The 22,755-nt window shown below is 38.8% G+C and overlaps 1 protein-coding gene across 3 annotated transcripts; it reads right to left on the bottom strand.

Moving 5' to 3' along the window:
* Positions 1 to 115: 115 nt before the first annotated feature.
* On the bottom strand, positions 116 to 21,677 carry LOC140940387 (calmodulin-like). 3 transcript variants are annotated; one of them, XM_073389356.1, is made up of 6 exons: positions 21,663 to 21,677; positions 19,501 to 19,641; positions 7,576 to 7,603; positions 5,045 to 5,188; positions 2,390 to 2,632; positions 116 to 908 (listed from the first exon to the last, which is right to left on the bottom strand). In XM_073389356.1, the coding sequence occupies exons 2-6, from the start codon at positions 19,501 to 19,503 to the stop codon at positions 877 to 879; spliced, it is 450 nt and encodes a 149-aa protein (XP_073245457.1). In that variant the 5' UTR covers positions 19,504 to 19,641; positions 21,663 to 21,677; the 3' UTR covers positions 116 to 876. The 3 variants fall into 3 exon arrangements, with proteins under 3 accessions (XP_073245457.1, XP_073245455.1, XP_073245456.1); XM_073389354.1 differs by lacking the exons at positions 19,501 to 19,641; positions 21,663 to 21,677 and adding an exon at positions 18,086 to 18,203; XM_073389355.1 differs by lacking the exons at positions 19,501 to 19,641; positions 21,663 to 21,677 and adding an exon at positions 8,459 to 8,551.
* Positions 21,678 to 22,755: the final 1,078 nt, after the last annotated feature.

The raw sequence follows: 22,755 nt of genomic DNA, 5'->3' as shown, positions 1-22,755 counted from the left end.
AAATCGAGCTTATTCCCAATTTGAGTATTTACTGAATTTATATAAATCATCCTTCCGCGATTTTTTTACCCCAACCATTTTATTCATAAAATTGTTAACATAACAAGATTTCAAATACATTTCACCACGGATAACGTTTATTCATTAAATTAGCTTTTATGTATATAAAAATAAAAGGAAAAACAAAATATTGCAATGTTTATTTACACGTGTTGAAAAATAACAAGGGAACAAATCAATGGCGATCGACTTTCCAAACTTTCTACACCTTGCCTGAACAAAATTAAAGTAATTTCTTGCATTTTCAAAGCAATTACCGTTTTGTTGCCTTTAAAGAGATAATGAGACTTGCCACGGGCAGCGTTTCCTTGTTCTTCCTTACTTTTGCTTTAAATTTGATCTCATTATCATTTGGTGTAAAAGAAAACAATATAAATAAATAAATAAATAAAAGGCGAAAGTTAACGAATAAACGGCTGCAACAGAAAAAATGACCAAATTCAGGCATTGCTGTCTAGACTTTCTTTCTTTCTAGAGATTCTTTCGCATATTTAAATGCATGTACCCGAAGTGCTTCTCCAGCAAAATTTAAAGTCATCTCTTTCCGATGCTCTTGGGTGAACTGCTCGTTGGATCCGGAAAAACCCTGGTTACCAGGTTGTCTCGATCATTGCAACTGACCATGGCGGCCACTCTAGCTAGTCTCAGCCATACGACCCGACCAGAATACGAGGTTTCGCACAACTGCCTTAACGGAAGCTCAAAAGAATTTTGCTGATGAGTACGTTGTATTGATAATCGTAAAACAATTGTTTCATGCAAAACGATTTGAGGACATGGAGACTAAATCCGTGCAATGGAGCTTTGGTGTGGACTTTAAACTTCAGGTTTGACGAGTTTAACAAATTCTGCAACAAAAGTATAAACTAACCGTTGGAACGGAAAATACAAACTTCTTAATTTACTGATTATCATAAATTTCCGTGATTTAGCGTTAATGTGTTTAATGTACTGTGTTTTACCCATCCAATAGAAAATATGATAACCCAGTCTTTAACTTTAAATTTGTTATCGCAATATTTCGGAAGGTTTTTAAATAGTTATATTACAACAGGACTTAGATTTATGGCTTTAAATAAAATCTTGACTTTGAATAGCTAAGTAATTTTCATGGTTTGGGAAGCAACAATTAAACATACCCTGGTTTAATTGTCCTAGTTGGCGTCACGTGAGATAATCTTCAAAATATATTATAGGATATGACCGAAAGAACACCCGAATTTGAAAAAAAAAAAAGTCACATTTGTACAATGGACAGCGCCTTTTAATGGTAGTAGATACCGTAAAATTCCGAAAATAAGCCCCGCGGCTTAAATTTTTTAAAGGCCCTTTTTCAGGGGCTTATTTTTCGACGGGCTTATATTCAGAGGGGCTTATCTACGGAGGGATATTTGCGTTTCAAAATCGATTGGGCTAGCCTTATATTTGGAAGTAAATTTACCGTTTTTGCTTTGTTTTACTTTGTAATTGAGAACAATTTTCCAAGTTCAAGCCCCCGGGGGGCTTATATTTGGAGGGGCAATTTAACGGAGGTTTTTTTACGTTACCGGTTTGGGGGACTTATACATGGAGGGGCTTATTTTCGGAATTTTACGGTATGATGGAACGAATTTATTTTCTTTATCACTGATTTATTTATATGTTTATTTTTATATGTTTATTTCTTTGCAGATACAAGTGATCGGTCCATAGAAGCAACTCAATACTTCTGTGTTACTAGTACATCCCAACAATCACGACACAGTGAGAACCACTACCTGTCACCTGGTGGGGAGGGGGCGGGTACTCTCTATAATGGTTTACACCGGGAGACCCCGCCAGCAAGGGGTACCTTTTTCAGGCTTGAGGTATATGACAGGGTAGGGATTTCAAAAGTTGAGGTATATGAGAGGGTAGCAAAATCTGTTATTTCAGTCTGTAAAAAGGCCCAATAGGACTAATAGATGCATTTAATGACTGTGAAAAAGTCGTCGAAAAAACGTTGTGGTTTTGTTGTTTATTTATCCTTCAAAGACAGTGCATTTACAGCAGTTTGAAGCGATACAAAGTTCTAAACTAAGGATGTGAAATGTGCCAAAAAGGATATATAAAAAGGTTAGGAATAGGACCACGGGTTGGAGCCTCTTCGTAAAAAACTTTGTTGAGTTACCCCCCGGAAACGTCACTGTAAGCTCACTTTGAAAAGCAACTGTTCCCGGAACTGTTCAAAACGATTGTAGTCTTTTACACCCTTTAGTCCCTTGCAACACAGTAAATTCAAAGCCTAAGAACGTTAAGACATAGTTAGACACGCAAAAATGAAGACACGAGAACTTGCTAGCTTATGTACCTTCGAATGTTATCTTCCGTTTCCTACTCTCCTGATGATCCTGTAGAATCTCATTGATGTCTTGTTCTGGAATACTTTCTCCCATGTGTCGCATGACGTAACGGATCTCATTTGAGAATATGTATCCCTTGTCGTCACCGTCAAAAGTTCTGAACGCCTCTAGGAGTTCCTCCTGATCAAGTGTGTTATTATTCTGATTTATCATCATGTTTACGAATTCACCAAAATCCACTACACCGTTTCCTGTGTTGTAAAAAAGAAAACGTTGTAAGGCCGGATCATTGTTACACACGGAAGGTATGGTATCAAGAGCAACACTATTTATTCATATGCGTATAGATAGATGAGGGTAAGGTAAAGGGCTTATTATACGTCGGTAACTCGTAACAATACTTCAACTGACAAACCTAAGGCCGACGGCGCGCTCATTTTACCCTTCTCTCTCGACCAGTGCTGTGTTTTACCGGATTTAAGCTAGTTAAAAAAAAACAAGGATTTGAGGTCACACTTGGAAATCGAACTCGGAACCTCCCGCGAAGAAAGCCGCACACTAACAAACCTGCGTTGCAGACGGCATCTAACCCCGGTTAGTAACTTCTGCGAAGCAGCGCTGATATCCTTGTTCTGGGCCCCTAACGGACTCAACGAATTACCGGAAGTGCGTTTCAACAATGGCTTTTTTAACAGGCCAATCATTGGCGCGTACTCAAATCCTGGTACACAGGTGGGGGCCTAGAACAAGGATTCCAGCGCTGTTTCGCAGACGGGACTTAATCAGAGTTTAGTTTCGTCTGTGACGCAGGCTATGCACTAACCGACTGGGATAATCGATGCCCCTAGACAGTGTAGAGCAAAGATTCTAACTTGTCTGGGCATCATGTTGAGATGAGACCCTTCTGTTCTTGAGGCTATGAGACACTTTTGGACCTGTTTATTTATCTGTAGAAAGGTGACCTGCTGTGTATTCTGACCTGTGGGATGTGACTGTAAATTACACCTGCCGGAACGGAGAAAGAAACCCTACAAACAAAGCCGTCTTTTGCCTTCTTGAATCAGGTGGAAAAAGGGAGGCTGTGCCTGATTCGCGTCAAGCCTTTGAAGTCGCCGCAATACAAAATTCTTGACGAGTCAATCTTGTTTCCTCTCGTCAAACTGGCTTTTTCGAGTGCGCGTGCATCCGTTTAATTGGGAACTTAAGCACCTGACGTTCTTGATTCATCACGAACGGCATGGCTGGCTACGCAGAACTGGATCGGGGACGCGGTCTGCGTGCCAAATGCAAATCAGTAAGCAAAACAACGTGAAACCATCACGAACGCCGACAGAATAAATCAGTTGAAAATGCCCTTCAAAGATTTGCGTTAAGTTTTGTTTCGAAGAAAACATGATTTTAGACGAAGAATTTCTACTTTTGTATGACGAATACTATTCGAAGAACCCCGAATTTGAACCTCTGGTTTCAACCTGAGAACTCGCGTGTCGAAGCCCGTGACTGCAGCTCGAGAAAGTCTTCACATGCGCAATGGCTGTCGTGCTGCAAAAATACTTCCGGTTGGCGTCCGTGGTACCAAGACCGTCTGGTGCTTAAGTTCCCCATTGATAACGGCTATTAGACCTGGGTTCGAAACTGTATCCTAGCAACATGCAGCGCATGCTCAACAAAGATCTTACTTGATTGGTGCAGAGTCTCTCTCGAGTACAACAAAATTGAGCAAGCCAAAGAAAGGCTCCACTGGCAGGGTGGGAGAGAGATAATTTGGAACAAAAGATTTCAGTTTGCAAAAATAACAGATCAGCAGGTCTGGTGAGCAAGACTTTTCTTTAAACGTTGATTACAGACCTCTTTCATAATGGCGGCCTATTAATATTATACAACTATCCCCCGAAGAGGAGGTGAATAGTGGTGAATATCACGAGACGCGAAGCGTCGGGGTATATATCTAGCGCTGTTTACCGACCCTGAGGGGGATAGATGTTTTAGTATTTACAAAATCAGTTGGATAAACTGGAAAAAAGTAAATTTTTATAAATTAAAAGCGTCACTTGGCAGGAACTTTGTTTTCAATTTACAAACAATTCGGGGATTTTCGATTTTATTGCAAATTCAGCATGAAAATAATTTTCTACCTATCAGTGAACACCGACAAGGTGGTATGTGTTTGTACGACTGCTACACTTATAGCAAAAATTTCGTCTTCCGAAAATGTCTCGAAATGAGACGCCATCTTGGCTCCGGTCGCAAAACAGTGAATAGCCAAGGATATTCCGAGTTGCGGGAGCCAATCAAAACGCGCGAAAATTGCTATTCACTGATTTGGTGAAAACTAAATTCTTTTATTTGTATGACAATTAACTTTTCTGACCTCGATAGCATGTGCAAAATACAAAAGAATTCTTACTATCAAAGGAAGTCAGAAAGGCTAGTTATCACACATATAAAAGAATATATAATAAGCCGACAATATGAAAGAGGTCTATAATATCAGTGACCAATCTGACTGAATAAAGAACAATAAATGAAACTCGCCTATAGCGTTTCAATTAGGATACTTGTAGATAGAGCGGATAGTTTTGTTGAGATTCTTATTGCTGTTTATCTTGGAACAACTCGGTAAGGATAAATGTTTTAAGAGAAACGTATGTATTTGGCTTTACCGTCGTAATCCACCTCATTGACCATATCCTGAAGCTCAATTTCTGTCGGGTTTTGTCCCAGTGATCTCATTATGGCGCCCAATTCACGGGTCGTTATAAACCCGTTACCATCTTTGTCAAAAAACTTGAACGCGTCTCGGTACTCTAAGCAAAGAAGAATAGATATTATTAGGACAACAAGAATTCCTTACACTAAAATATTAACCAAAATAGGGCACCAATCCAACATATCCAAGTGTTTAACAAACCACGCTAGAGATAACGACTTGATTGCACTGGCGACTGAGAGGGTGTTGTGTCGAATTGCATTATGGGACTTTTTGGGGACAAATTTTGACCCAGTCCCCAGCTCAAATTCGTAACAGCCAATAAAAGAAGAGATATCGTCCCCACTATAGTCCCATAATGCAATTCAATACAACACCCGACCCAGTCTGTAGCTTAACCTCAAACTGGCCAATTGCTGCACAAGGAACGGCGAGAAGTAACAGTAGGGAGTTTACGCAACGACGACGGCAAAGGCTACGAAAACGTCACTTAAAAAGTGAATTTATGCTGCCTCACATTTAATCGCTCTTTCCATCTCTTTTAATTCGTCAAATGTTGGCAAATGTTTTTGGAGTTAAATTCTAAAGGACTGCATCAAAGTTCAGGAAAAGAAAAAGAAAGTTGTTGTCTTTTGTTCCCGTCCTCGACAAAACGTGAAATTAGGCAGTTTCACGTTGTAGTCGTGCAACGACGGCAGAGAAATGTACAAAATAGCGTGATGCACGTGCAAAGTTGTTGTTTGGCTTGTCTAAGGCTATTGCTTTTTTGCCGTTCTCGTTGCCCTATCCTAGAGTAAACTGCCTGAAAACCATACCCTTCACAGCGGCACATACCTATATAGCCCATATATGGCAGTACCCCTCCCCCCGGGGCGTTCATATAGTAGAGCACGGCGGTAAGTGGGGTGCGAGTTACGTTGTACACCGGGAAAAGGGGGTGGAAGCAGAGCGAGAGAATGCTTTAACAGAGGTCAAAGAAAATCAGTACTTGACTGCATCTGGAATCAAATTCTTTCAGAAACAAACCGCAGGAAATAATTGCCCAGTATGCATGACTAACTGTCTAAATGTTAGACTCAGAGCGACAGAAATTAGATTTGCTTAGGAAAAGATGGAAAACCTCTGATGTTGTTTATTGAAAGCTACCTCAAAGGTCACGTTTGACACCATCACGAGCTTATGGGTTCGCGTCTGGCCTGTCAGCACTTTGTAGTTCATGTCACAGTTACGCGGTCGGCGGTCAATTAAGGGCGGAAAGAGCTCTGTAAGGAAATGTTTCCAGGCGTTTTCTCCCCCTTTCCCCCTTCTAGTCTCCCCTCGTTTATTTTTCCTTCGTGAATTTTTCTCCCGCGCTCTACTATCTGAACGCCTGGAACAGGCTACCTTTTTAATAGTCTATGTTCTAAAAAACTCTATCGCATGCAAAGAAACACGGAAAAGATACTGTTAAGTTATTGTTTATACAATTCCCGGGATTCAATACTTGTTCATATTTTCCAAAAAAAACTATTTCGCACACGACAAACCGAAAGCACGCACTTTTTTTACAGCCTATTACATGACACATGACAATATTTGCAAATTAAGCCAAGCACCTCCCACTCCCACCTGCAAAGGACCTCGTATATAAAGTATAAACCACTTTTATCCTGCAGTGCATTGTTTCAAAAGTCAAGTCTTTTATAGCAACACCCAGAGGGTACAGGGATGTTTTCTTTCCGACAACTTCCTCGTTAATGGTATTTTGATTTTCTAGCCCGTAGGATCATTTCAACGACAAAAGATCTGCAAATTTCAGCCTGGAGTGATCCACTTCCTCGTCACGTATACTGGGTGGTCTTTTTAAAAGTATGTAATGATCTGATTTTTTTTGGCACTTGCTAATTTACTGTTGGGTTCGTTTATAAAAAGCCTTAGTTTACTTTTCACTCTGTCGCTTCGGGCATCCGTTGAAAAGTATTTCGAAACCTTTGTACGTCATGGGGCCTCTTAACCTTAAATAACGTTTAGATTTTTTAGACTGATTTAGACTTCAATTGTCTAGAGTACAACCAATCACATAACATCTGTATCACCTGTGCTTTTTTTAAGTGCAGTTTGGCAAGAAACTTTTGCACGAAATTTTGTGTTTTGGATTTGGGCAATCTTGATTTGAAAAGGCATGTTGTTTTAGTACAAACTGAAAAGTAATTAACAGTTTCTTCGCATCAATAAAACCAATTACTGGTTTCGTTTTGATACCGAAGACGACGGAGGTTATTGAATTGCAACAGTATCTTCTGTAGGTCGGCAGTGGTTGTAAGTGGCCGGATTAAACTTGAAAAAATCGCTATATTTTTTTTTCAAGTTCTTAGACCGACGTAAAAATACTGCGACATTTTTGTTACAGTTTTCTCTACCAAATTCACAGAAAATGATTTTACAGTACAACGATTAAACCTTACTACAGAGTTTCTGAGATATGTAGAATTCACGTGACTTTACCTTCAATTTGTTCCTCCGTGAGTTTATCCTGTCAAAAACGTAACAAACAGCCTTTAGTCATAGGTCACACAAGAAGATTTCAACATAATTATGGTGAATGAAAAGCAATGCGTTTATTTGTTTTCGCATCGTAGAACAAAATGCTGCTCGATGATTCATAGAATGCCACAGTACTTCCTTCTAAGTTACATAACGCGGTCCAAGATCGTCAATCGAGATTCTTGGTACAGTAGAACTCCGGTAACTCGAACTCTGAAGGGAAACCAAAAACAGTTTGAGTTGGCGAGAGTTTGAGTTACCGGGGTCGATTGCAAAATTCAATTTGCCAGGTTAAAAATTGATAGTTACTGATTTTTTTCAGCACTTCAGTGTATGGTACAGTGCAAGTTTAACTTATTCATCAGAAACGGTAACATGATTAGGCATTTTCTTATGATAAAACGCGGTCTTTTCGTTGCACCAATTAAATCAAATTGCTGTAGTGTTGACCAGTGTTAGTTTACTGTTTTTACCCTTATACAACAAGAAGAGCTACTGAGGTGGCATCCGGGTGGAGTTATAAGAACCAAAATTCGAGGTCTCGAGGTAAATTTCAGTGTATTTTTTTTTAACAAGGGAAAGGAAAGTTAGTTCGAGATAATGGGGAATTAGAGTTATCCGAGTTCGAGTTAACCGAGTCAAAAAGAAGTGGTATGAAATCCAAGGGAAAGTAGAATTAGTCCGAGTTAGCGGAGGTTCGAGTTATCCGAGTTCGAGTTATCGAGGTTCTACTGTAAGTTAAAAACGAGAGACACTCTCGTGCATATGATACAAGGATACTCTAAACACCGCAGCGTTCTCATATGTACTGCTACTTAAGAATATTTTTTGGAGTTGAAAATACCTGCGCAGTATCCATTTCTAAACGTTCTTTGCGTGTACAACAAAGGTCTCACGAATTGATACAAATCTCTATTTCGTGTGCGTTTCCTCTGTTATCAGCTATTAATATATTATTATACGCCACGGAAACAGTTATTCCCACTGAGTCTCCATGTAATTGATTTGCCGGGGGAATTGCACATGCGCATTAAAAAAAAATTACCCACTTTGATACAACGTAATTAAAATTTTAGATTGTATTTAACGGTAAGTTTAAACTGAAACGGCCGACGAACGCTTTCTTCTTCTTTGACAAGGTACAGAGATACCCTGAGCGATACAGTGAAAGACCTTACAACTGTTAGAGTCGCCACAGTGCTCATTTTTCTCCTCGCCACGTCAGTATCCACTGCGACTACAGAGAAATGATTTTACACTATGACAAGGGTGAAAATACGATACATGCGATTTCCGACACTGACAGAATGGCTGATCCTTAGCTGTTGTGCTCACAAGCCAGACACGCAGAGACCTTGAGAGATATACCTGCGTGTAATAGAATTCTTTTCAAGTCAAAAATGCTTTATACGGTCAGATATAGACTCCCTGATGCTGACTATGACAGTATGCCCTTTATTTTTTTGCAAAAAAAGAACGGCTGTGCTTTAAAAGACTTTTTCACAGGTCAGAGTTAACTTGGCTGGCTTTTATGTCCTCATTCCCTTCCCCCACCACAAGGACTTCAACGACTAAGGCTTATAAGGAAAAAAATTCTGGCTACGCCCCTGGGTTTACCGTCGTTTCGCCTACGAGTCGTTTCGCCAACGTCCTGTTCGTTAACTTCTGAAGTCTTTTCGAGTACGTATTGGGTCAGTTCCCTAACTGCTTTCGCCTGAAAGAGGTCTATACATGCGTATCGCACTTTTTTGTATCATATTGTGCACGTGCATATGAAACTTGAAAGCAATGCCAGTGAATAATGAGGGATGCTCACTTGTAAACACAAAATATGGCAAAAAGTTTTGACACTTAAGAGTGGTTGTCAGAGAAAACCGGGCAAAATGTTAAAAATGTCAACGGAAGGGGGTCGACAGAATAAGTTCATACTAACATCATAGATAGGTCTGGTGGAGTAATGGACAAATATACCAAACACAGGTTCTTCACTGCTCTTGTATTACAGATACGAGCATCACTTTTTTCGACCCCCTCCGACGCCATTTTTATAAGCAAATTTTCACCATTTTCTGAAACTCACAGAACCCTCCAAATTTAACGAGCGAAGTTTATTTTTTGTATGCCATACAAGACATCACAGAACTACTTTCTAAAACCATAAGATTTGTTAAGTATCCACGGACAAGACTAAAATTTTCTTATTTTATCTGACCTAAACTCAGTGTCTGCAAACGAGCAAAAAATCGGGCATTTTTGAATTGATCTACAGCACACAACTAAAACGACAGAACAACTCTGACAGCCAAATTGCAGTCTACTATCATCCATGTAACCAAAACACTAATAATCATTTTGGGCCATTGAAACAGGAAGAAATTAGAAAACTCACATTTGTTATAGTTTCCAAGCTTTTTCTTGCAAACAGGCCGATCCCCTCGTGTTTGTTTTAAGTCCCCTTCGTGAATTTTCCATCATATTTCGCTGTAAAGTACGCTCAGCAGCTGGAGAACATATAAAAAAGCTCGAAATACTGCCTAGGTTACATTTTCAAAGGGCAAAAAGTGCTGAACGATAGGATGAAACTAGAAAATAACAAAGCGACGCCATCTTGAAAATTCAGCACTCAGGAGAGACTGGCACTAGTAGCTGCGTTCGATATCTAACATAGGGACAAAAATTGCAAATTTTTCACGAAGCAATTGTCTTGTAATTCCCAAAAGAGACTTGAGCACATAGAAAACCAAACCTAATACAGAAATGTAACCAGAAAGCCTCGGAGTCATGTAAGAAGTTCCTTTATCGAACGTTGGCTATTACGAACTATTACCAGGAGCCTATGGGCTCCTGTAATTACCAGTAAGATAAAAAAAGAAAAAAACAAACAAACAAACCAGCTTATCAGCGGCCTACTCCAGTCTTATTTCTTCTTCAGTTTCTTCTTTTAGTTGAATTTAGCTTGTTTTTCTTGCAAAGGAAAAAACAAGAAGAACGCTTGATCGCAGCTGGTTAATTGCTTCATTCCCTCCTCATTTCGAGGTGTCCCGTGAATGTAGATAATATTAAAGATCTATTTTGTCTCTTTATAAATCACTTAACTTCGCTCTCATGGGAGCTAGCTAGACTTGCTATATATCAACCTCGCGAGTTTCTAAGCGTGCGGGCTAACTACGGGCAGTAGATATTGCTTGCTGTAAAATTTGCAATAATTTTTATCACCTAAAATAAACAGTTGAATCAGAGTGCGGAGCGGGCATTTTAGGCCGCAAAGCGGCCAAGAGAGCGGACGAAGTAATTTTTGAAAGCCCGGGGGAGGGGGTTCCGCACATGAAAGTGGTGGGGATGCTCGTCGTCTCGCTTAGGGGTGAAAATTTCGGATTTTGGTCTCTTTTAGGGTGTTCTGGGCAAAACACCATCATATTTAGCCGTGAAGGTCTCGTTTAGGGTAGCACGCGAAAAAAGATAAAAATATATATTTGATATGTATATCTTTAATTCTTTTTATTTACTTCATTCATATCATCCAAGTTTTCTCATTTGTCTGTGTTTCAACATGGTCTCTTTTAGGGATCAAAAAAAGCTTGGGCCACGCCCAGATCGGTCTCCTTTAGGGGTTTAATTCAAAATTTTCCGGCGAGCATCCCACCCCTTTCATATGCGGAGTTTCCCCCCTCCGGGTTCGAAAGTAAGCCTTTTACTTGATGATCTCATCCCTATCACTTCGCATTTCCATAAGGTAATAGACTGTTGACAAGAGCTGTTAAAATAAACCATTCCAGATCTGGTTTACCGGAAGGATTCGGAAGGGGCTTTTGTTAAAAAGTACCATTACAGGGGTTCCTACGGTTCTCACTCCGTACCCCTTCCCCTCATTGTTTTTCCTGCTCACTTCTTTTTCAGTATGCTCTTTGCACGGTTCACACAAGCTAAACGCCACGGGTCCGGGCGAATTTTTTACCTGTGCAACCCGTTTAGAGGGAACGTGCAAATTCTCCATAGATTGCAATACTGTTTGCAGCTCAAAACCTTTACGGTTCTGCGGGTGGCATGTAAAGAAAAGGCGGATCCATACAAGTTTTTGGCAGTTCAAAAATTTTTAAAAGGGGTCTGAGTGTTAACTCGAGTTTTGACATCTTCTACACCTCTTCGTCACTGGATTTGTCAAAAACACTCTCTCTACGGCGTTTAACACAAGCAGAATCCATGTTCACAGTCCTCACATTTAGAGTAATTGTTAAGGTCTTGCCTTAACTTCAGAGGAGGCACTGATGACAGAAACGGAATTTATTCATCTGCTACGGAGGTAATTTCCAACGCCATTTCGTTTGTTAATCCTTTCCACGGCGCTGTTGCAAAAAATGCGCGCGCGAGTCACACAAGATGGCACAAAATGTGCTAAAAATTGTACATTTAATGGCTATGATATATATTTCGATGATGTCAGCCCCATCCCTGGAAGAAGTATCCAGTTACGGTCTACTACCCCGACTTATATATATATGGCTCCTGGTAGAGTATAAAAAAGTAATTTTGTGCAATTTTGCAGCGTAAAACCTCTGACCTAGCAGCCCGGCTGCATCTTGCGCCCATCATTTGCCCCCAAGGGGTGAGGATCTGGCTCCTTTTTCATAGGAAATTCATAAATTGGCTACTAAAACACTGCAATTTGGAAGCAAAGCCAATTTAAGAACTTAAAACTGCTCAGATATCTCAGAATTGGAAGAAAACTAGTAAGAAAAATTGCTCAGAAATTACGCAAAAAGTTGCTTGAAACGAAAAAAATTGCTCGAAATACTACAAGTTGCGAAAAAGTTGGCGAGCAACTTCAGGGAAGCTCTAGGGAGAAGGGGGAGGGGGGGGGGGGGAGGGGTGGGAGGCTACTCAATAAAGCTTTTTTCGGAAAGGGTTCGCCCCGAGGTCCAGTCCCTTACCCTTAAATACACTATTTTTGACAAAAGGTACCCCTTTCGTGTATCTTCCATTGTACCCTTTATATCTGCTTCGTGAGAATAAATCGGTAAGAAAGGAGGTCTTCCGGTCATTTTCGAGTAACCTTAACATGTAAATGATATTGCCATAAGGCATGTTTCTTCGAAGCATTTTAATAATAGGCTCTTTAAAATACTTAATGAAAGATTTTCCTCTCCTTTCACATACTTCAACTTGTGATTTCCTAGCTACCCTTTGATGCACCAGATGCTTGAAAGAGGTACCCTTCGGGCGAAGCCTTCGGGACTATGAAACTGTGCATCATGAAATCATGAACAGGAGATGAGTGGACCCTCGGACATGGACGGTGATTGAAGACTGACGCAAAAATAAATGATACAAAAAAGAGTCCAAAGAAACGCTGAGACTTATATGGGATAACTCAAAATGAAGTGAATGAAGAGCAAATGAAGACTGAATAAAGTAATGCCAATTGGTCACCTGTTCACCACACCCCTTCACTCCGCCGAAAATAAAAAAAAACGACAACAATTTAACTAAAAGTAGTAATTGAAGAAGACTTAGGACTGTAATAGGTCGCTGATAAGCCGGTTTTTTTTTTAATTATTTTTTTTATCTGTTTGGTAATTCATCACTTGTGGACAAGACAGCTACTAGTGCCAGTCCCTCCTGAGTGCTGAATTTTCAAGATGGCGTCGCTTTTTTATTTTCTAGTTTCATCCTATCGTTCAGCACTTTTTGCCCTTTGAAAATGTAACCTAGGCAGTATTTCGAGCTATTTTATATGTTCTCCAGCTGCTGAACATACTTTACAGCGAAATATGATGGAAAATTCACGAAGAGGACTTAAAACAAACACGAAGGGATCGGCCTGTTTGCAAGAAAAAGCTTGGAAACTATAACAAATGTGAGTTTTCTAATTTCTTCCTGTTTCAATGGCCCAAAATGATTATTAGTGTTTTGGTTACATGGATGATAGTAGACTGCAATTTGGCTGTCAGAGTTGTTCTGTCGTTTTAGTTGTGTGCTGTAGATCAATTCAAAAATGCCCGATTTTCTGCTCGTTTGCAGACACTGAGTTTAGGTCAGATAAAATAAGAAAATTTTAGTCTTGTCCGTGGATACTTAACAAATCTTATGGTTTTAGAAAGTAGTTCTGTGATGTCTTGTATGGCATACAAAAAATAAACTTCGCTCGTTAAATTTGGAGGGTTCTGTGAGTTTCAGAAAATGGTGAAAATTTGCTTATAAAAATGGCGTCAGAGGGGGTCGAAAAAAGTGATGCTCGTATCTGTAATACAAGAGCAGTGAAGCACCTATGTTTGGTATATTTGTCCATTACTCCACCAGACCTATCTATGATGTTAGTATGAACTTATTCTGTCGACCCCCTTCCGTTGACATTTTTAACATTTTGCCCGGTTTTCTCTGACAACCACTCTTAAAGCCCCATTTAATTACCTTCCTTGTTTTCAATATCCTTGAAACTTGGCGGAGATATAAATTGATGATTAATATCGGGATCGTCAAGTTTTTAAAACAATTTATCGAGAGATTTTTAAATAACCGTGAAATTTGTAGGCGTGGACCAAATTACATACAAAAATGGTAAAGAAAGCAGCCGAACGTAGCCTAATCAAATTCCTCTTTCTCGCAATCGGCCAAAGCAATCCCCCTCTTTTTTCGTACAAAGTTTCAAATGGAATCAAACCATTAAGAGATGAAACCGCATTTCCATACCTCATCATTTTCTTTAAATATTAGCTAATTATGTCGATAGCATGTTTATTCACTGTTTTTAGGACCCTTAAAACTTTGTTTCAAAATAGAACCAAAACGCTCTCATAGATTTTGTTCAAACTCTGCCACAACCGAGGCAACTAAGGAAGGTACAAGCTCCCTTAAGCGATTTCTGAAAAATCCCCTAGAACCGAGAAATACAAAGGCAAGTAAAAAACGTAATGGCGTCATTATGTTGTCATGGAAACTCTGATGTCAATAAAACATGGATCATAATCAGTTTTCATCTTTATATAGTGCAGCTGTGGTAACCGTTTTCTGATATCTTTGGTAAACGCTCAAATTGGGGAATTATACTCCCTAAAAAATCCAGTCGAGCCACCTTAAGGTGACTCGACCCAGTTTTTTTGTGGAGGTACCATCCTACTTTGAAGCTCTCTGGTATCCCCACCTTTACTTTTATCGTAAGTCTAACACATAGAATGGATAACATATAGATCAATCTGCAATATAACATAAAATTTTTGGCGATCGGAGTAAATGTCACGTGGTTATAATGCCACGCCCCTTTGAGGTCTGAGTCGAAAATCGGCTGTTGCCGGCATTTTTTTGTGAAAATCTCTCGGCTACACGTAGTGCGCATTAGTGCCTTGCGCTGAACAGAGTTTCACCAAAATCGCAAAGACCCAATTCGAGAAATTCAGCGGTTTCCAAATTTAGGTCATAATTTATGCGAAAATGATAAGGAAACTTTACACGGATTATATCTAATAAACCAAGAGATTCATCCCTTTATTTTGGGCATCGTTATAACAGATGGGTCCTTGCAACTCAGCAAAACGCTTTAGGGCCTTGTAAATGCGTGCGATTTCGAGCAAAGCAAACATATAGAAATTATAGTTTTCGCTATTTGTTGACGTTTGTCAGCGTTTGAGAGTCCTTCTCACGAAAAAAGCATTTTCTTAAAAATTCGTAGTTTTTTTTCCTTCAAATTTTTTCAGGGTCACAATTGATTAACTAACTACCCGGACTCTGGATTTCATGGTCATTGAAAAACTGTGACATTATCTTCTATAAGCTCAAACTTGAGTAAACATTGAAGATTTTTAGCGATTTGGCTGAGTTTGTGCTTTGGGAGTTGTCTATTGTTTCTAGTCTGTCATTATACAGCATTCTTGTTCAGCACGCGTGCAATGACCACGCTTGGCTGACTTCCGAATGCTCACCGAGATATTCCCGTCACGAGTTGGTTTAATTATTGGCTTGCATTAAACCTATGAAAAAATGATATTTTTGTAATAGTAAGTAGACTTAGTGTGTAGCACTTCTTGATTTTTTTGCAAAGACACAAGAAGCACGAGAATTGATTAAAAATTGTTAGTTAAACCTCTATGTATCACGCGATGGCCTGTCTCACTGTACCAAAATTATAATATCTCGGTGAGCATTCGGAAGTCAGCCAAGCGCGATCATTGCACGCGTGCTGAACAAGAATGCTGTATCATGACAGACTAGAAACAATAGACAACTCCCAAAGCACAAACTCAGCCAAAACGCTAAAAATCTTCAATGTTTACTCAAGTTTGGGCTTATAGAAGATAATGTCACAGTTTTTCAATGACCATGAAATTCAGAGTCCGGGTAGTTAGTTAATCAATTGTGGCCCTGAAAAAATTTGAAGGAAAAAAAACTACGAATTTTTAAGAAAATGCTTTTTTCGTGAGAAGGACTCTCAAACGCTGACAAACGTCAACAAATAGCGAAAACTATAATTTCTATATGTTTGCTTTGCTCGAAATCGCGCGCATTTACAAGGTCCTAAAGCGGTTTGCTGACTTGCAAGGACCCATCTGTTATAACGATGCCCAAAATAAAGAGATGAATCTCATAGTTTATTATATATAATCCGTGTAAAGTTTGCTTATCATTTTCGCATAAATTATGACCTAAATTTGGAAACCGCTGAATTTCTCGAATTGGGTCTTTGCGATTTTGGTGAAACTCTGTTCAGCGCAAGGCACTAATGCGCACTACGTGTAGCCGAGAGATTTTCACAAAAAAATGCCGGCAACAGCCGATTTTCGACTCAGACCTCAAAGGGGCGTGGCATTATAACCACGTGACATTTACTCCGATCGCCAAAAATTTTATGTTATATTGTAGATTGATCTTTTTGTTAACCATTCTATGTGTTAGACTTACGATAAAAGTAAAGGTGGGGATACCAGAGAGCTTCAAAGTAGGATGGTACCCCCCCAAAAAAACTGGGTCGAGTCACCTTAAGGACCTTTACGAAGTAGGAGGGTGACGGCAGCGAAAACGTTGCTTACAAAAAGTGTTCGTGTTCTCAGTTTTAAACTCTGTCGCCATTATTCCAACATATCAATTTATCAAACGTAGTTGAATTTTTTGAAATAGCATCTAAGTTCAAGAATTCGACGTCTCGTGTTCAGGTCCTACGTAAAATTTTGCATCACGAAATTTTAATTCGTAGTCGTGAAGTGACGGCAAAGAAATGAGGCGACAAGTGTGACGCCCATACAAAATTACTGCAATGCTTATTAAGAACTATTACTTTTCAAATGTTCGCGTTGCTGTTCCAGTAGTACATCCTAAACCCGCTATTTATTTCTGTCAAGAGATACGCGGATAAAACTGGCTGGGCAAAACCATTTTCCCCAATCACCAACTTACTAATTAGCCCCGCTTCGTTGATATATGAGTTAATCATCGAAATCAAATTCAAAGAATAAATGGAAAATTGCACTTGTCTTGATCAAGACACATTTCCTTGAGTTGCAATTTTAAAAAGAAGAAGATTTGTGCTTCAGATGAAAACGACTGGTTTACAAAAGAGAATTTCATAAATAGAAATGTAGAATATGTTAACATATCGTATGTCTTTAAAACAGGAAACTTGTCATTCATGTCACTTAAGATGACACTGTAGTTCCTATGTAGTGTCTACAAAGCTTGAGTGGACATTTTCTTTTGCAGTAGAAATGCCCTTTCACTTAATATACTTAAAGCACTTTTCAACAAGAAGCTCGTGTCAAGAATTTCCGTGCCATTTGAGATCAGGTTTAAGAATGAATTTTTTCGTTTCTTGTTGAATTCAATCGTATGAAATCAATTTACGATATGCGTGGAATAATGTTGTCTTATCTTCAAAAGTGGTTTCAGCCCTTTTGAAAAAGACACTTTTACGGATACAATATAAAGCTGAAGAAAGGGAGCTAATAATAACTCGCTTTCAATATATCTTTGTACTGCTTTTTAAGCCTTTGACGTATCGTTTCGACCACTCAAATGCAGTTATTGTGGAGATTCTTTTATAACATTAGGTTTTATTAGAACGCATGTAAGGACCATAATAAACGCAATTTTCCCATTAAAATTATTTGAATGCTTAGGACAAAGCAAAACATGAAATTCAGCTGCACTACTTTGTTTTCATTTCTCAACCCATTATTTCTAAATAAATGCAAACATATCCTCAGGGTTTGCCGCCTAAGGCACAACACGACGACACTTTTAAATCATCAAATCAGTGCGAGTTTTTATTTAACTGGAAAAGTAAAATTGAAATTAGAATAAGGGGCTCTGTTTCTTTCAAAAACCGTCTTTTTACTGTAATCGCATGAGATCTTTGAGTTATGGACTAAACCGCCATTACATACCTTGAATTACCTACATTACTGCCGTTTGAATTTTACGACTTTTTCACTAAAATACCGTCTGATTATACTTAACTCTGTGTAATTTCTAAAAAAAGATAAAATACCTCAAGTGTTTCAATTTCCAATCTTTCTCGTCTGGTGGTCGACATTTTAAAACTTGAAACTGAATTCGCCAGATAGAGGAAACTGCGAAACTGATTCGCAGGGCTAAAACTGAGGTGAAAAAGCTAGGCACTGAATGCGAATAGCATTTAAAAACAATGTAATTATTTCCAGTGAATATTAAAGACTCGTTCTGTGAGAAACATCCGCAGAAATGTAAATAAATGGCAATCAATTTACATAGAAGGATCTTGTAACATAATCAATCTCGGCTGCGAATGAAACCTGAAATCACGCGAAATATTCCCGCAGCGAGCTAAAATGAGAAACCATAACAAAATATATCCCCCCAAAATTGAGTAGTTCGTTTTTGCGCTAAAATGTGGCAGATATTTTAAAAGCTTCTCCGAGTCAGTACGGCTCAGCTTTCTGCGCGGCTGTTTGATCATTTGAAAGCTGCTCTTGTCAAATTCATTTTGTCTGTCAGTTGAGCATAATGAAAGCATTGTGACCTTTTGTGACATCACCAACCGAGATAAATTCGCATTTTCCGGCCAATATGTATTGTGTCAGATTCTTTACGGTAAACTTGATCTTTCAAACTGATTCAGTCATTTGATAGAGAAAAAAATAGTGTTGTTTACTGTCGCAAAATGAACATGGCACCTCAGGCGGTTCAATTAATGTTCTCTGTCCTGTTAATTTAATTTCTGTTTTGGCGAGTACGTTCCGTGAACCTGCGTTTAGAAAGGGAGTACAAGTTTGCTCTGAATTTTAAGGACAAAATAATATCTCTGCGCCATATATTTATTTGAGTAGAACTGTAAATAATTTTTTTCGCGGCCGCACTAGGACTGGTCAACATATAACACCCAGCAAAAATCAGAGTGAGCAACAGTGATTAAGGTTAACGACCTTGAGATTTTTAATTTGAAAACTGACGAACCTGGGGTATTAATGATGTGACTTTTCCCAAACACCACCTATAGTTAAATTAACACAACCAGCGTATTCGTCTCGATCGATCACCTCACTCGCCTACAGTCTTATCAAAGAACATTAGTGAATGAACAGTTTTATCTCTAGAACTGAAATTTATATTTTTAAAGCCCCGAGAAGGGAAATTGAAATTGAGTGCCATATCTCCGTATTTGATAAGAAAGGCCAAACTTCTTTCCATATTTCAATATTTACCAAGTGATTTCAGATCAGTCAAGCGAGGGAGGTTTGGCTAAAATTTATCGGACACGGAGGTGCTCATTTTCAAGATAAAAAAAATTGCCTATTCACCTGTGTTTGGTTTTTCTTGTTGCGCTAATTGTTAATAAAATTGCCGCCAACCATTCTTGTAACCACCAAAGGACCTAAATTAAACAGAAACAACCTTCTCGACCTTACTAAGATTTCCAATACTCACCATGGACCCGGCGTCTAAGTATCAGTTTCTTCGTCGACGGCTCTATCCTAAGCGGTCAGCTGTAAAACTTTCCGACGACACTCGCTATCTCCCACCTTGCTAATACCAAAGCACATCATGGATTATTCGATTACTTGCAGTCTGCGGAATAAATGGATGTTAGTTCCTGGTAACAAAGGCTCTCTGTAGCAACCAATCGCGAAAGGGGCTTGTAATTACTTATTTTATGGCGATTAAAATTTCATAATTTATAGCTTCGGTATATAACACTACAGCGGACTCTACTGAAAACGATTTGCTTTGATTTGCTTTTTTACAAAAGAATTTTGTTTTACGCTGTTTGGTTGAGAATGAGATTCAAAAAAGCGTAAATTCTAAAGGCGCCTTAGTTTCATGTCTCTTATTGTTCTAAAAAATAAATAAAAATATTTATCCAAAATAAAATCTGAATACTCTGGTCTAACATAATTTTAGCAGCTTCAGGTACCATTCAAATATTCCTGATTTTAATTTCGTTTTGCAACTAAATTCTAAAAAAATTTTTTTTATTTCCAAAACTGTTTGGGGTAGCGATGCCTTTGAAATCTTTTTCTACAGCTTTTAACGGTTTCACTTTGGTTAAGTGAGGATTTTTTTGTTTGAGTTCTGATTGTAAAGCGAAATATGAATCTAGATGTAAATCTAACACTACAAGTATGAATTAAAAAGGTTGTTTTTAATATAATGTACACTAAATTAGCACCTTAAGAAACCACAAATGTAATTAAACTAAAATCTAAACCTTTTTGTTCATTTATTATTCAGGCTGTCCACAAAGTTGGAGATTTTAGCAATGTTGAGGACGAAATTGCGCCTACTAACCAAAAAACACTTACCTCTATAGACACGCGCGCAGATACAAAATGTTGAATATTTCACGAAATTTCGTACTGGGTTTGCGATAATTACAGAATTTCCAATTTTTCCCGTTTTAGTTAATTTCAGAACCTACACAGTTGTTGAAAATAAGAAAGTTACTGCCTCTTTTCATTCATTCCAAGTGGACCACTTAGAAAATCGCGATATCGCCTACGAAATTTGCAACTTTTTGCCGTTTTTGTCATTTCGAGGGGGGGTTTAAGTCTGAACATATCTCACTAAAAATGTCATTGTAATGTTAATCTCAAGAGGCAAAGGAGACTTCTTAAACCAATTCATATTTGGCATTGACCTTCCAAATACTTGCTCGTTGTATAAGAGGCGTTTATTTGGTTAGACAAAAATTCTGTGAGTCGCACAATTCAAGCTTGTCTAATACACTCCCAAACAAACCTCTTATCGAAACGCTCTTCAAACTGAACATGTTTTGCCTCCCCCCTCCTGGTATTCGCGCTTTCGATGGACTAATAGTTTCTGAACTTTACAAACAATCTCATTGTCAAGCAACGCGTAATTAGTGATTTTTTTCTACTTGAAAATCTTTTTATGGTCCGGCTTGAAATACACGTTCTGTCGATTGCGCACAATAAAAAAGTACGAAACTAGTTAACACGCCGCGAGCGTTCAATTCAGGGTTTTTTCAGTCCTCTATTGTGAAACGAGCTAAGAGTGCTTATGAAGCGATAATACTGAAACAACGAAGATTCTGGATCGCAATAAACAAATTATTTTCATTTTTTAATTCAAACTGTTTTTTATTTTCATTTATGTTAGGCCTTATCTTCCTCGAACCATGTGTTCATTCATCGCCCACTGTTTTAGTGGGAGGTTGTTTAGGGTTAATTACGACCATTTTAATGTAAACAACTCACTATTTTCGGCAAAAGAAAACTGCACTAAGCAGAATTAACGAGCACTGTTCGCGCGAGCACGTAAGTTTGAAGAGGACCACTGGGGCGAAAACTTTTACTGTAATTAGTGTTACCCTATTTAGCGGGAAGGAGAGTTTATAAACTGCCAGAAATAATTACAACCACAACAATAATTAACAATTATACGCCGCAGATGAGTGTAATTAATGGTACTTTACGTCAAAACCGTCGATCATATAACACGAACACGAAAGACTGGTATAGAGCTATTTCAAGGAAGGTTGTCGGAAAAAATGTGCACTGGAAAATCCGTAAAGTAATATGGGGTATGATGAATACACTATTCCTGATGACTGTAGCTGTCAAACCTACCTTTGTTGCTTTCCTTTAGCACACACAAACACAAGTCCATGGCCTCTAGTGCCATTCTTTCAAATTTCTTTGAAGAACAGTGAACTCAAAACCACCCACAGTACCTTTCGGGATTGTCGCGTGCACTTTTTGCGACAACATTTCTCGAAATAGCTGTATTCAGGCTATGTTTCTTATATGCCAGAGGGCTATTCGTGCCGACACAAAAAGCCATCCGCTCTCATAGTATGAACACCTATTCGCTATGTGACTCTCCACTTTAGAGATATGCGTAGCTTTGCTCCGTCACAGAAATGGCGCCGAAATCACCATTCTTAGCTTATGTTTGAACAGAAGCCCTATCCAGTATGGTTCTTGTGCCGGCGTAAACTGAGCTAACGGTTATAGTGTGAAGGTCTGTCATGAACATAACCTTAGTTGACAAGATGGTGGTTTTAGGTGAAATGTACTTTCGAGAACTCATTACTAATTCGTGGGAAAATACAGGCATACGAAATTCAAAGTAATGTTTAACAAAAGGTCTAAGGAATGTTTTTTTTTCTGCTCGCCCTGTTTATATGGAGGAAAGGTGTCCCAGGGAAGAGGATCACCCCCCCCCCCCCCCAAAGGCTCTTATAGGTACACTGAAATTATGTTTTTGCATTTTTATTCATTATGAGGACCTCATCTGTTTAAAATTATAATTTCAAGACTCTCCTCCATAGCAAAAAGATCACCCCGACCGGAAACGTCCTTTTGCAGAGGCCAAAATTTCAGGTCCCACTAATTTCTCACTCATCCCTTCTTCCATAAATAATGAACGGTCCCTAACGCCAAGTTCACGAACAACAATTTTGCGTTTCACGCAACAAATACTTACGTTTTCACGCTTCTCAAAAATAGAGGTCGTACAAAATGTCAAAAACGTTAGGTTAGTCCCATTTTGTAAAACAGAAAGCTTCGATTATATCTTAGCAAGTTAACTAGAGTATGACGAACCCTCTGAAGAACACTGCGCAAATATAAATTCCTAAGGAAAGGCAGCTGTAGGTGGGTCTGAGCGTACTGAAGTGTGAAGTTACATCAAAAGACTCGAAAGCGAAGTTAAATCAAG

Source organism: Porites lutea, chromosome 6 (genome assembly GCF_958299795.1).
Source record: "Porites lutea chromosome 6, jaPorLute2.1, whole genome shotgun sequence".
Taxonomy (NCBI): domain Eukaryota; kingdom Metazoa; phylum Cnidaria; class Anthozoa; order Scleractinia; family Poritidae; genus Porites; species Porites lutea.
This window is presented reverse-complemented; position numbering and strand designations above follow the sequence as displayed.